The sequence below is a fragment of the Amblyomma mixtum genome, chromosome 3, assembly GCF_055824585.1.
Source record: "Amblyomma mixtum isolate Tamu chromosome 3, ASM5582458v1, whole genome shotgun sequence".
Classification (NCBI taxonomy): Eukaryota; Metazoa; Arthropoda; class Arachnida; order Ixodida; family Ixodidae; genus Amblyomma; species Amblyomma mixtum.
Window position 1 is genome coordinate 375,501,006 of NC_143014.1, and position 14,502 is coordinate 375,515,507.

Genomic DNA, 14,502 nt, shown 5'->3' on the forward strand with positions numbered 1-14,502 from the left:
TAATTAGTCAAGAAAAGATGTCCACCACTGCGTCGATTTCACAGAATAAAATATTAGTCAGGAATCTGCAGATTGCTTACCCTGGAGTTCTGCGTACAGACGAAGCCCTGACGCGGTATTGCACGAATCCATTTCTTTCGCAGTTCGTCATCTTGCGGGAACCTGAATACATGGGCTTTGCACTCTGCCGTGTAGTTTCCGCGGCAGCGCGGTACACAACACTTGTTCGGCATAGCGGCGTCACAGTTATTCCATCGCTGCGCCGACAGTAGGCAGTAGGGGCACAAAATCTCGCAAAAGGTGAAGCACAACCACGAGGCAAGTTAGGCCCAGAGCGCTCTGCTTGCTACTTTGCTACGAAAAAAAAAACCGAAATACCAGCAAAAAGAAGTGCGGCAGACGCTGCCGCAGAACTCTCATCCGCGTGACGAAATGGCGCGAAGAAGGCGTAGAAACAAGAAGTTTTGTGCGTAACAAACTTTTATTGTGAAGACATAAGGCGATCTCGGACAATCCTGACATTTAGCAGGCGTTATTTTCGAAATAAGAATGCAGGATTGCCATGTAACTCGGCTGCGGATGAATATCCCGCGAACGCGGCTTTTCGGGTAGCCCGTTTCCCTATTCACTTGCCTCCCGTGCACCTGCAAAAGCTGTCAAACATGTCAATGACAACGACCGGACTCGAGCGGCGGCGGCGGCTCGCGCTTTCTCGGCCCCCCGCAGCCGCCTCCAGATGATGACGCGCATCACGTGATCAGCAGGAGCGCTGCCTCTATGAGAGGGAAGTTGTTGAAAGGACACAATAGACCAGGGGCGCGAAAGCGAGGCGCGGGTCGAGACAGGTGCTCGTCAACGGAATGCCTCATTGTAACCTTTCGACAACAACCCTTTACGCTGTATCTCGAAAGCAGGTGGTGACCAGCGGGGCTTCAGGTCCACGCAGATTTGGGGGCCAGGCCGGCATATCTTTTCCAAGAAGGTTACAGTGGAGGGCTGCTGACAAACCTCCCCTCACGCTAACCCCCTCAGGCAGCAGGGCAGGAAGCGAAAACGTGCCTTTGCACGAGAGTTTTTGGTTGGAAAATATCTTCCTGTAAGTCAGCTTTCCTGCCATTTTGCAAGTTGTCCATTCCAACCACCCTACTAGCTACAAGGAATCCGTCGTCTCCTCTCTTCTGAGAAGATCAAAGGCAATCTGCTCCTCCGAAGCAGAGAAAAAAGCAGAAGGAGCCACCGTTCTCGCCGACCTACAGAAGAATGGCTACACACGTGGCTTCATTCAACGCGTTGGTCGCTGTCAGGCTCACAGGACTGGGGAACAGCCAACAATGAAACAACGAAACGCGCGCGCGAGGTGCTTCCATACGTGAGGGGAACCAGCGAGGCACTTGCACGCATTCTGGGAAAATATGGAATCTACGTTGCTCACAAACCAGTACCACGACCGAAAGACCGCGTTCCCAGAGAAAAAGAACCGGGTGTCGTTTACAAAATTCCGTGCTCCAAGTGCCCGGCTTCATACGTAAACAAAAAACCTCCACCAAAGAATAAGGAAACACAAGAATGACATCTGGCTAATGAATTCGGAATCCAACGTCCTCGCCGAACACTGCGAGCGCGCCGACCACCCAATAGCCTTCGCCTTCGAGGAGGTGAGCGTCTTGGCCGTGGAGCCAACCTGTTCAAGAGGCGACATGTGGACTCATGGCACATCCGGCTCACAAACGCGGCTCACGAACGCTTCCCTCTGCGTACGTTAGTTGACTGCGCCACGTGGTAACAAAGGGAGAGCGAAGGCTGCTGCTGGCACACTTTAGTCACCCCTGAAGAAGGGACCGAGTTGGTCCCGAAACGTTGGGCAAAACTGAAATATTGGTTGGCGTCAGTTTTTTTCTCTCAACTATCTCAAAAACCCTACCATACGGACCTCCGTCGAAGATGTTTCGTTGAAATATACCACTTTTGTCTCCAATAGTACAAGCAAACGGGTCCTGCAGCAGCGAGTGCAGGCGAATCGAACGGACCTATACTGTCTTGGGGACGAAACGCGCGCACCGTTGGCACCGCGATCGCGAGTGCGCTGGTGAAATCAGTATATTTACAGAACATAACTTGGAGCAGCCGTGACTTCACGAAAATGACGTACCCGGCAGGGCAGCCTGTACTGCTCGCGGGTCTGCGCACTGCGCGCCGAAGAACTGCTGTCGTCGTCCGCTTGGCTCGCGTTTGTGTGATAACATTCCTTGCCTCGGTGATGTCAACTTGCTGACGCGCGCCACACGTGGTGGCAGAAGCAGGCAGGCGGCGTGGAAAAGCGCTGCGCCTAGAAGCTGCTTGCCCCTCTCGATAGCCTGTGTGACGCAGCAAACTTGCTCCGCAAATCAACGTTCCCGCGAACGGCGAGCCGAGAGGCGGGCTGCGAAATCGACGCCTTTTCCAACGGCGCACATTCGGGCATGCTAACCGACGGCGCAGCTTGCATCGACCCTTGGAACTGTTCACAGCGGCGTCCGCCACGGCGGCTAAGCGGTCGAGGCGCTCGTCTACTGAGCCGGAGTACCCAGGTTTGAACCCGACTGCGGCGACTGCATTCCGATCACGTGGTTTCGATGGAGGCGACACGCGAAAGGCGCCCGTGTGCAGTGCGATGCCAGGCGGTCGAAATTAACCGCATACCTCCACCGCGCCACCTCTTTCTCTCTGTTCTTTCATTCCCTCCCTTCCCTTAGGTCGCAGTTCGGGTGTACACGGATGTGCCATTTTTTTTTGCTGTCGACGAGTGTGACGTGTGTCACGTGATCGCACTCCTGGCCCAGCCAACCGACGCGAAGCGCGGGTAGCGCGAGCTTCGACGTGGCGAATTCTCTGTGGACACTGTGGCCGTTGTAAGCAGGCTGGGCGCCACGTCTGCCGTCGTTTCAGAGCGTCTACGTGGTTGAGGGGCACTTGGTCGGAATCGTTCGACGCGTTCGGTGGACCGCCGTCGTCTGCCGTCGTTTCAGAGCGCCTACGTGGTTGAGGGGCACTTGGTCGGAATCGTTCGACGCGTTCGGTGGACCGCCGTCGTCTGCGAAATTGGAATTCTTCGACGCCGCTGTGGACGCTATTCGTCGTAGCATACATTCGCTTGCCGTGCAGTAAATTTGGTGCGTGTTCTCACTTGTGCTCGAATAAGCGCAGGCGATACCCGATTGGACGATCATTCATTGAGAGTGAGGAACAAGGTATTCAGAATTAGTGAGCTTGGTTTTCGAGTACTACATGGGCGTCTTCTGGGCTACAACTCGAGCATTTATTTGTCTCTCTTGGCCGGTTATCGCTTCTTTACAGGGCTTGCGACCATGACGGACAACGAGGCTCAGGAGAACGAGCTCCTGGCTCTGCGAAGCATCTACGAGGACTCCATCTTCCAAGCTGACAGAAAGCCAGGCGGCTGCCCCGAAGGCCATTTCCTGATCTCTATGGAGCTGCCTAAACCATTCAGCGTGCTCTTGCCGCGAGTGAATGCACCAGGTGGGCGCAATATTCGGGACTCGTCGAACGATATTGGCAGCCTTTTGGAGAAAAGTACGAATTGTAAATTTCTTCACTGCTGTGGTGGAACTTCAATAATTTCAAGCCAGAATTTACTTGGGGAACTGTATAAGCAGGAAATAGCCTGCCTGCATACACTGGCAGCACCTGAATATCGCAAACTCCTCATTTTGTGTGTGTCGATCGAGTACTGACTTCACGGTGAGCTTTGCTGTGCTATAGTTAGCTCTGATGTTTCTTTCTTCACCTTTCTTCTTTTATCACTTTTTGAAGCTGCACACTGACTTGTAATCCCAAGTTCATTATTTTCAACTAGTAGTGGATGTGTTTGCGTTGTCAGGTTTGTTTAATTATGTTATGTTTCAGCACAGTTTTTCACTATACTTTCCATCTCTGTACTAATGTTTTCACTTTGCCAAGACTGTAGAGTATATTCTGGGAGAACAATTGGCATCATTTTTTTTCTTTAAAAAATAGATGAGATGATAGTCGCATAGAGCTAGCAGTGACTACCTTTTTTTTTTTTTTTTCAGATGCGCGCCGCCGCGGTGGCTCAGCGGCTATGGTGCTCGGCTGCTGACCCAAAAGACGCGGGTTCGATCCCGGCCGCGGCGGCTAGAATTTCTTTGGAGGAGAAATTCTAGAGGCCCGTGTACTGTGCGATGTCAGTGCACGTTAAAGAACCCCAGGTGGTCGAAAATTCCGGAGCCCTTCACTACGGCGTCTCTCATAGCCTTAGTCGCTTTGGGACGTTAAACCCCATAAACCAAACCAAACCAAACCTTTTCAGATGCTTTGCGTGTAGAGCTCTTGAGCATTTTTGATGCATCTGGTGAACCTGGCAGGTAAGCATCGGGTATTCATGTTCTTTGCGGATTGTCAGTGGCCTAGGATGGTCATGGCCCTTGCCAGCCGAGGCAGTTTTGATGTGTGCAATGTTGAAGAAAATGTGCTTCTGTCTGTGCGGCACATGCTTTTGCAGGTGTTACCGCACTTAAATGCCATCTGTTGCAAGAGGCAAGTTTGCAGTTTTCAGCTGTTATTGCATTACTTGAAAAGAAAAAAAAAATCAGCTGATTGGACGACACATGATGCCTTTGTGTCTGACCTTTTGAGCATGTCTTTCATCCTTTGTCTTTGTATTTTAAGCAGAGGGCTAGTTGGTGTTTCAAGTGAGAAGACTCAAGAACTGTTACGAAAAAGCATAAGACTCAAAGTATTAGCAACAATCAGCATTGTATGGCATTTTTGGTAATAGTTTAAAGTGCGTTCTGCTTCTCTTGCGTGCAACTTAGCATTAGCTACTTGCCCATCACCTGTAGTTACATATTGGACAGTGGTAATGCATCGCATGCACTTTGTTTCAGGGGAAATGGACGAGGTCAAGCTGGAACACATGCCTCCAATTCGGGTAGACTTTGAACTGCCTCCCAATTACCCATCTGAAAGTGCTCCCAAGATATGTGTGAGCTGTCCGTGGCTGACTACAACCGAGGTGACGTATTAATTTTGATGCCCACTTATGATGTGGTGTTGCTGGTGTGCACTCATCACTTGCTTAGCCATGTAATAAGCACAAAGCATGAAGCAGTAACCATCTAGCTGGCATGGTATGACATGTGGGTTTTAATGTCCCAAAGTAACCCGTGCTACGAGGGATGGCTGAGTGGAGGGCTGTGGGTTAATTTGCAGCACCTTGTGGATCTTTAATGTGCACTGGCATTGCACAGCACCTGGGTGCCTTTTGCGTTTCGGCTTCATCGAAATGCGGCCGTCATGGCCGGGTTCAAACCCAGGTTGTCTGGCTCAGTAGCAGAGTGCTGTAACCACTGAGCTACTGTGATGGGACTAGCCATCTGGGCATAATGGCTTGTGGCAGTGAGCGTCATTCTTGTGGCACCATTCACTCATTGCCACATTAAACCAATCGCGTAGATTTTTGGTGCTGCAGTGGCTTTTGCATATGGCTTTGTTGGTGTGGAGTGATTGGCTGGCTGTATTCAGACTGGGTGATGACTGTTCATGCATTTCAGAAGTAAAAATTTTAAATGGTAAATTGTAGGGTTTAACATCTTGAAGAGGCACATGGACTGTGAGGGATGCTGTAATGGAGGGCTCTGGATTTCATAGACCATATGTGCTATCGTCGCTCAGCACATGGGCATCTTTTTGGATTTCGCCTCCATTGACACACAGCTGGTGGAAGCAAATGCAGAAGGCACACCCGCGTGCTGTCATTGCATGTGAGAGAACCCCAGGTGACCTATCTGTGAAATCTGGAGCCAGTGGTTGCAACACACTGCAAGTGAAATACACTCTGTGGATGCTTTTCTTTCTGTGAAAATTTGCTCAAATTTTGCAACCACCTGCGTGCTTGTCTGTTCAATCTCTTTGTATCAGATCACTAAATTTGGACCCCGTGATCTTTTTTGCTAAAGCCTTTGCACAATTTGTACAATTGCACAATTTTCATCAGCCTTCCGGTGGTACTTGGTTTCACAGCTAGCAAAATTTCAGGGGCCACTTTGACGATCTAAAGTGCATGAGGTGAAAGCCTTTCCACGCAACTTTGGCCGCACAGCCGTTGGCACACATGAGGCGGCTGTGGGGTGACTTGGTTTGGCTAGCCATGACTAATTGGGCAATTAGTCATGACCCATGACTTAATAGTCATGATTGGTTATTGACTAACTAGTCATGATTGGTTAATAACTAACTAGTCATGACTAGTTAATTGATGACTGGTTAATGACTAGCTAGTCATGGCTAACCAATCATGACTAACTAGTCATGAGTGATTAATGACTAACCAGTCATGACTGTTTAGTCGTCACTAGTTAGTCATTAACCAATCATGGCTAACTAGTCATGAGTGCTTAATGACTAGTTCAAATGCCAAATGAGTAGTTAATGACTTGAAATGCCAAAGGCCCTGGTTCGATTCTCAGCCTCAACACATTTTTTTTAAATTGTGACGCCGACACGCGGACACATCTGTCGACACGGCTGCTGACGACAGTATGAGGCATTAGAGGCTTTCGCCTTAATACATGTCACCGGTGTGTCTGCACATGTTCAACTTGCTCTAAATAAAGTGCATGCTGAATGCACTGTGCACAAAATTTCCCACCATAAATTAGGAGCTCATCTCACAGTCTGCTTCACTGAAGCAGACGACTTTCGGCTGGTGGCGGGAATGCTGTTCAGGTGCAGGGTGAAGTGATGATAATTTATTTTCACTCTTTTGGATCTCATTGGCTACCTTACCCCATTCACTTCAGTCTTTTTGAGCATGCAGCATGACCCAGGCCACTGGAAAGAATCAGCGATAACTTGCGTTACAAGTGACACAGCGGGACAATTTTTATTTTAATCAGCTCTCAGAGCATGTGCACACCTCGAGAAGTGTTTCCGTGTGGGGGAAATCTTGAGAACATCCACACACGTGGGGTGCAGTGTTTTTTTTTTTGCATTCCCAAAGCCTTTCACTTCTTTTGCCTTGGGCTTTCCAGATGATGCATCTGAATTATTCGTTCTGCTTCTAGGCATTAGCATGTGTCTTCCAAGAAAAATGAGCCCATTCACAATTTCCTAAATGCCCTGGAGGCTGGGCTGCAGCTGGTTTGCCCCTGCGTTTGTGTGTAGGTGACAGTCTCTGCAACAGTCTGTTCAAGGAGAGCAACCTTCCAGTCCGTGAAGCAATATTTTTTCTAGCCACTTTCTGGTAGATGACATAGGTGTTGTAGCAGCCAAATCTTACTGTCCTAGTTAAGTTTACACTGACACCTCAACGGGATTGTCAGTCCCCACTGTGGAAAGCACACAAAGAGGTCGAAAAGCAGATCATGCTTGAAATATGTGTGGTCTGGGTGTCTGGGTGGTCTGGGTGCCTAGTTTCTCAAATGACAGATGTTGAGAAACTCCAGGTGGTTGAAATTATTCGGAGCCCTTCACTACAGCCTCCCCATAGCGTGAGTTGCTTTGGGATGTTAAACCCCAAAAACTGTAAACCTTAAATTAGATCTTTTGGTGTTATTGCTTGGGTTATTTTAAAAACACACATGAAACTTAAATTCTGACAGCTGTTAAAAAGGCAAAAATGTACAGCTGCATTTTAATGACCTACTGTCACAAGGTCTAGGTACTTCTCAGTGGATTAAAAAAAAATTGCCACCATTTTATGTGATACTTTGAAAGATCCATGTTAGATTTCAAAATGTGGGACTGCATGAAGTGCTCCCATGCACTTACTCTTGCACCACTGTGATGTTTCTGAAAGAGAATAGTTGTCTTTGCTTGTGAGCCTGTGAAGAGCCTGTTCTGGTTTGCTGTCCGTGTTATTGCCTTAGAAGCTGGTGACTGCCATATTTTATGCTCTTTCATTTTCACAACAAGAGTACACACCACCGTCTGATTTAGGTTTGGGAGAAATGTGATATAGTCGCTTAGATGAGTTTGGCCCAGAAATATTTGTTATTGCTAGCAGCATTTTCAAAAACCTCAGCTTTTTTGTTTGTGCAAAGGAGAAATTTTCGGACTTTTGTCGTTACAGTGTGAAAGCTTTAGAACAGGGGTGATGATGTCGAGGGGCCTCTGTGATATGTGGCAGGTAGAGAGCTTTAGACCGTATGCTGGCTGTGTCTACAGTCCATTTACTGCTAGTCACCATGCGGGTCAAAATGAAGTGCTACAGTCATGAATTTTTCAAATTTGGTTTTACTGTCTCTTATTATTTGTGGCTATAAGATTGAGTTTTTTTATAATGAAAGGTTATTGCATGAAATTCAGTTATTTTTCACGCGTTGACCCACTGAGTGACTTGTGCTTTCTGACATACCTCCATCATGCTAAGCCTTGCACTAAGTCCCAAAGTCCAGAAGCAGTCTCAAGATTTGGGCTGTTTTGCCCCTGGAACTTTGTGTCACAGACAACTTGAGACAAAGCAAAAGCTTTGTGCATCCACTTCCTACAGGTGCCCTTATGTTGGCTTGAAGCTGACTGCTTGCACACTAGATGTGGAATTTAGGGCTTGGGTTGGAGGATAACAAAGTACTTAAAGCACTCCTTCAGTCCTGTGCATGCATGCTTGACATCTCCTGTTCTAAAGAAGAACGGTTTCACTTGCTTAGTCCTGTGGTTCTATTTGCTGACAGTACATGCACAAAGAAATAAAACCCTTAAATGATCATCGTTTGAATGTATTAGCATTTTCTGTTGCTGCTGATTCTGTTGCAGCTCTACCTTAAGGGTATGACACAATAGCTAATGGGTTTTTCGAGTGCGTGCAGCCCCTATGGCTGATGCTGTCCCGCAAGCGCACTACACCGGAATCTCAACTTCAAGGGTGTTTCAGAAATTGCCACCTTGAGGGGAAAATACAAGCTACATAAGAAAGGAAAGTACAGTGCCTAAACAGTCCACCACTACATGGTGCAACGAGTCCATGGTGGCCCCGGCAGAATTGAATTCATGCTTCAAGTCCATCGATCACTGGTGACTGATGCATAGTGCCATGGTAACGAAAGAGTTAAGCGATGCACCACTGCCCCGGCGGTTGGCTGTTTCAAATGCCTGCACAGCTTGCGAGACCCTGGTTGCTCTTCCCGAGCAACCTCTCGTGCAGTTTGCTTACAAACCAGTGGGCAGGTTGTGATGTCACAAGGTTTGCACTGTGCAGTGCATGACGGAAGTCATCATTTCTGCTTGCACAGACCCTTCTAATGGTAATGCATTAATAAATAAGGTGCTCATGACCGTTCTTCTTCTCACAGTCTCGTTTCAAATCAGTGCTGCTACCTTGAGAAAGAAGGTCAACTTAAGTTGTAGGGGAGCCTGATGAGTCCAGGAACCTTTGTGGAATTAAAAAAAAAATGACCAGTAGCACTCATTTTTAATTGTCTGAGCGTACATCATACTGGAAATGCTGTTTGGGTCAAAAGCAAATTTCAGGTGTGTACAGGCATAAAACAAAGCACGAGTGTTAGAGGCTTATTATGTATGTAATACAACAGATACTGGATGACAGGGGTAACGAAAAATGTTCATATTATAACTGTAGTGGCACGAGAAAACATTCAAAATATCCAAAATTCTGCACATTGTACACAATGCGCTTTGGCCAGGGAACAACCAGCTTCAGCTGGTTGTTTTGCTAGGCACCACTGGTTGTGTAGTATTGTCCAGAGAGCATCCTTTCACAAAAATGTAATGAAAAGCAGTAAAGTGATGCAAGGACGGCAGGTGCAGTTGAGTTGCTTGTCTCCATATTCTCGCTCTTTCCAGCCAGTGCATCGGCCTTTACAGACCCTTGGGGAAGTTGAGGCCAAGTTGGAGCTGCATGCCATAGCCATGCTTCTTGTTTGAATTTAAACTTTGTGCTTACTCCTGGTTTTGCATGCTCTGCACTTCCAGGGACTGCAGGCTCCTTAGGTTTTTTAAACCCATGTTAGAGGGCACCAGCTCACCATGGTAACTAAGACTGGCAGTACCGAGTGAAAGTGTGCATAATTTCGTTTGCACTTTCGTAGCCAAGTAATTGCAACTTTCATCTTTCGCGAAATTTTGGGCTACGGTTTGGAAGTGATGTGCTGAGAATGGACTTTGCGGCACTTTGTGTACAGCATTTGCATGATTGTAAGTCTACCCCCCTCTTGTCACATGTATGAAAAAAAATATGAAAGGCGTGTCAGTGGGCACAATTTGCAGAGTGGAAATGTATTAGTCATTGGACTACTCGTCCACACTTGTACTCACTAGTGCTGCCATCACTGCAGCGGTTCCACAGCACATAGTCTTCCAGTGAAATCCCGCACTTCACACACAACTGCACTGCTACATCATGTGGAGCAGCTGAAAAATGTCTCTTGCTGCAGCCGCCACTCCTGCATCACCCATTTTGAAAATTGCGGCCCAGCATGCAGTGTATGAGTGCCAGATGCTTACTGGACCCAGAGCACTCATGGCAATTGATGAAGCACGACAGTAAAAACTGGTAAACATGGCTGGCCATCAAGTCAGATGTGTCAAGCAGAGCCAGGGTTGCTAGGTCCTAAACTAAAAAAAAAGAACTACGAAAATCATAAGAGTAGCCAAAAAAGTACCCAGCCTGCATCCAAGATGTCAGAAGTAGCCAAAATGGCACCAGGGCACCACAAAAACGTCACCGAAAGCAGAAACATTGCCAGAAATTTATAATTGTTTTACAACATGGGGTAACAGTGCCTGTGAGGAGTTTGGAAGTATAAGAGCATCACTGATGAAATAAATGAAGAATGCAACAGCGACACAGAAGCACAGAAACGTAGGAGGCATTTGTGAAAAGAGCTGAAAAGGAACCAGGAGAATTTATTTTTTCCTCGCCAGAGCTTGAAGTCTCCATTCCTGAGACATGCATGCAGGAAGCATGCATACCTTAATAAATGGCATGCATGACACTGTTTTTTTTTGTGTGTGAAATTGCTTTAGTGCTGTGCTGTTTTCCAATGTAAAAACATGCTGTTCACCAAATGCAGGTATTCAAGGCATTGAAAGTAAGGCCGTGGAAAAATTTTTCAGGCCACGCAGTTTGCTTTTCAGCCATGTACCAGGGTATTTATGGCTCCCCTGAAGCTTTTCTCAGTAAGATAAGGAGTGTCTTTGCGTACACCTTTCAAAACGTTTTGGTTTTCGAGGGTGTCAGTGGCCCACCTAAATGGTTGAATGAAGAAACCCTGTGGCCTGAGAAATCTTAACCAACACTGTCATTTCCAACACTACACAACTAGGTTGTTGGGCTGTCACGTGCTGCTGATCACTAGTTGATGTTGCTTGAATCAGTAGTGTACGGAGGAAGCAAGGTGTACTTGCTATGTTGCAAGCCACTTCTTTACTTCGCTGAGGTACTTTTTAGTGAATGGTGATGCAACATCTTTTATCGTTAGTTCTATGGAAACCTACATAGCAGCATTGCACAATGGAGGGAGAAATTTGAGTTGTGCCTGGCAGGACAAGTCTGGCAAGCATGAAGTGAACACAGGAGCAAGAAGTATTTTGTCAAGTTCTGTCCAAGACACGATGACACGTAATTTTTCGACAACAGGGCAGGTACAACATTATAATGGTGTTCATAAATAATATTCCGGACTACCCAACATGGTCTAACCGTTAGCGAAAAGAGATGAATTATTCCATTATTCAGTCCTGATTAAGATTTCAAAAGTAGTCAAAAAGTAGCCAAGTAGCCAACCGGTCCCAAAAGTAGCCAATTCGGGGCAAAGTAGCCAAGTCTGGCAGCCCTGAACAGAGCCAAAGAGAAACTATGCATGAGCGGTGTCTTCTCTTCCATCAGCTACCAACACTCCCCGGAAATGCTGCCGTTCTGGGTGGCGGTGCCACCGCGATTGGAACAGTGGCTTTCCCATCAACTATGGACACTTCCTTGAGTGCCAAGTGCAGAGTAAAAGTAAAAAAAATAAAAATACTTCCAAACAAGTGCACAGAATAGCCAAATGCTACTAAGTAGAGCCGTGGAGCTAACGTGAAATCGTAGCCACTGCATAGCATCCCTGATATCTCCTTGTCCCGCCTTTATAAAAGTGCCACGCTTTGGTTTCCACTGTAAGTTGACTCCCAACATCAGATTTTCAAATTTTGAAAAATAGGCCGACTTACAATTGTGTAAATATGGCAGTGTCTATGAATGGCGTGTTTCACATCTGAGCTTCTTGACGTGTGTCATTTTTTCATCTCTCAAAAGCTTTCAGTGATCTGCAATGAATTCGACCGGAGCTGGGAGTGCCATTCCGGCACAGTGATCCTGTTCCGCTGGATCACCGTGCTGCAGGCCGATGCAGCAAGAGTTCTGGAACTCAAGTCCAAACACAGCCTAGCAGCCCTCTGCCGGGAACTGACTCGTCGCCGTGCTAACCCCCGTGAGTAGCTGGCTGATTCACTTTGCCTGTTATGTGTAGTGAACAGCTTGTCTGGTAGCTGTGCCCATACGCCAGGGACTCCAGAGCTTTCTTTCAAGTGGGGGGGGGGGGCAGGACTTCAAGTTGTTTAGCCATTCGTTTATTTACCCAGTGTTTTCTTTAAATATTTATTCAATTTTATTAACTTGTTGCTTATACTTTTCATATTTTACTGTTCAAAACTGTATTTGTTAATGTATATAAAACTTAAATGGAAATGGGCAGCTTAGTAAACGGTGCTGTACATTAATAATGTCTTGATATATAAAGATTGTCAGAAATTTCATGCAAGTGTCTTCACTTTTGTCATACTGTACTTTTAAAAAAAAAATACTACTTTAATTCTTTGTAATGCTGCTTGCAGGCATATAGTTCTAATGTCGAGTGCCAGGTGAGAGACAGGGGAGGGGTGTGTGCATTTCATTCCACAGTTGCAACTGTCTTGATGGCTCAGCGGCTATGGTTTTTCAGCTTCTGAGCCCAAGGACACGGGATTCTGCCCATGGCAGCTGCATTTTGGTGGTGGAGAAATGCAAAAACGACCATCTGCTGAGTGGTGTCAGCACATGGTTGGGAACCCCAGGTGGTCAGAATTAATGTGGAGCCCTCCACTGTGGGGTCCCTCATCCTCGTAACCTGTGTGCAACTTTCAGGCATTAAGCGCCACATGCCATACTATGCTAGCTCATGTATGCATGGCTAAGGCCCCTAACTTTCTGAGTGGAAAATTCTAAATTCCGCTAATCGAGAACAAAGAGTCTGCAGGATTCCATTGGTGACATCAAATAATGTTTTAGAATGCACCTCCCATTGTATTTGGAACCATGGTAGGAATATAGCATGAAAATTTTTTTCCTCCAAGCTCTTCAACATAGCTGAAGTGACTTTCACCACCAGGCACACGAGCCACTAGGAGAAGCAATCTTTTTAGTAATCATGGGGCAAAACATGCAGCAAGCAGTTGCTAGGGATAAGGTGGCTATGGATCTGGAAAGAAGGTGGTATGGGTCACTGATCAAGAGGAGGCACTGAAAGAGTTGAGCAGTGAAAGGAAAGAAGAGCAAACGGGTGGTAGACTCGGCAGCTCAAAATGCAGAGTAGTGGCACAGTGACCACGGTGGCCGCTGGTTGGGAGGCTGCATGCATTGCATTGGAGTCTTTGCTTCACCCAATTGTCTTACGCGCATCTGAAGCACTGCCTTTTAAATACTGTTGATCTGTTGATGTACCGTAAAAACCCACATATATAATACGAACCCAAATATAATACGAGGTGAAGTTTTAGAGACTCAAAATGGGAAAAAAAAGTTTTACCCGCGTATAATACGAGTGACGAAAGATTAGAGAAGACATTTATTCAAATCACATCCCGCACTTCACTTCAATCACTTTCTTCTTCAGCAGCGCTTTCTTCGGACATTTCTTTGTCCGACAAATCATCCTAAATGTACTCATCTTCCGTTCCATCGAGGGCGCTCGAGATACCGCACTTCTTAAAAGATCGACGCACAAGGTCTTCTGGGATGGCCGCCCACGCGACCATGATCCATTTACATAGCGTGGCTGGTGAAGCCCGCTTCAGCCGCCCGGTTGGCGTCGCTGTAGGCTCACTTCAGCGCATCCACTCTGCGTAGCACTGCTTGACTGCATCCTTGAACGGTTTTACACAAATATCAAGGGGCTATGAAAGCTTCGTCGCATTCCGCTGCACGCGAAAAAGGCTTCTTTTTGTTGTTGCCATCCACGAATGCTTCCTTCAACGACATCAAACTGCCTGACTGCGAGACCCTGACATCGTGCTCCCCAAAAAAATATCCACTTCACGAAGCGTGCCTTACATGCGAGCACGTGCGTTGTTAACAGGCACACGGCACACCGTGACCCCCCGGCGTACCCAATGGATCAATAAAGAAACAATGTCGTGATGTCATTTGTCGAGAGTAACGAAGCCAAGCCATAGCCAAGTGCCAGTAGCAAAGCCAAGCCGTAGCCATGCCGCAATAACGAAACCAAAACT

General features: G+C 46.9%; 1 protein-coding gene across 2 annotated transcripts in view; it reads left to right on the forward strand.

Moving 5' to 3' along the window:
• Positions 1–2,330: 2,330 nt before the first annotated feature.
• LOC149356834 (E3 ubiquitin-protein ligase RNF14-like) overlaps positions 2,331–14,502 on the forward strand; it is a 45,978-nt gene continuing 33,806 nt past the window's right edge. Inside the window, exons 1-4 of one of the 2 annotated variants that reach the window (XM_089577839.1) lie at positions 2,331–2,567; positions 3,334–3,516; positions 4,905–5,032; positions 12,272–12,446. In XM_089577839.1, coding sequence (XP_089433965.1) covers positions 3,345–3,516; positions 4,905–5,032; positions 12,272–12,446 — 475 coding nt within the window. In that variant the 5' untranslated portion in view covers positions 2,331–2,567; positions 3,334–3,344. Of the gene's footprint in view, positions 2,568–2,592; positions 3,228–3,333; positions 3,517–4,904; positions 5,033–12,271; positions 12,447–14,502 lie in introns of those variants that run through there. The other variant, XM_089577838.1, reaches the window with a different exon arrangement.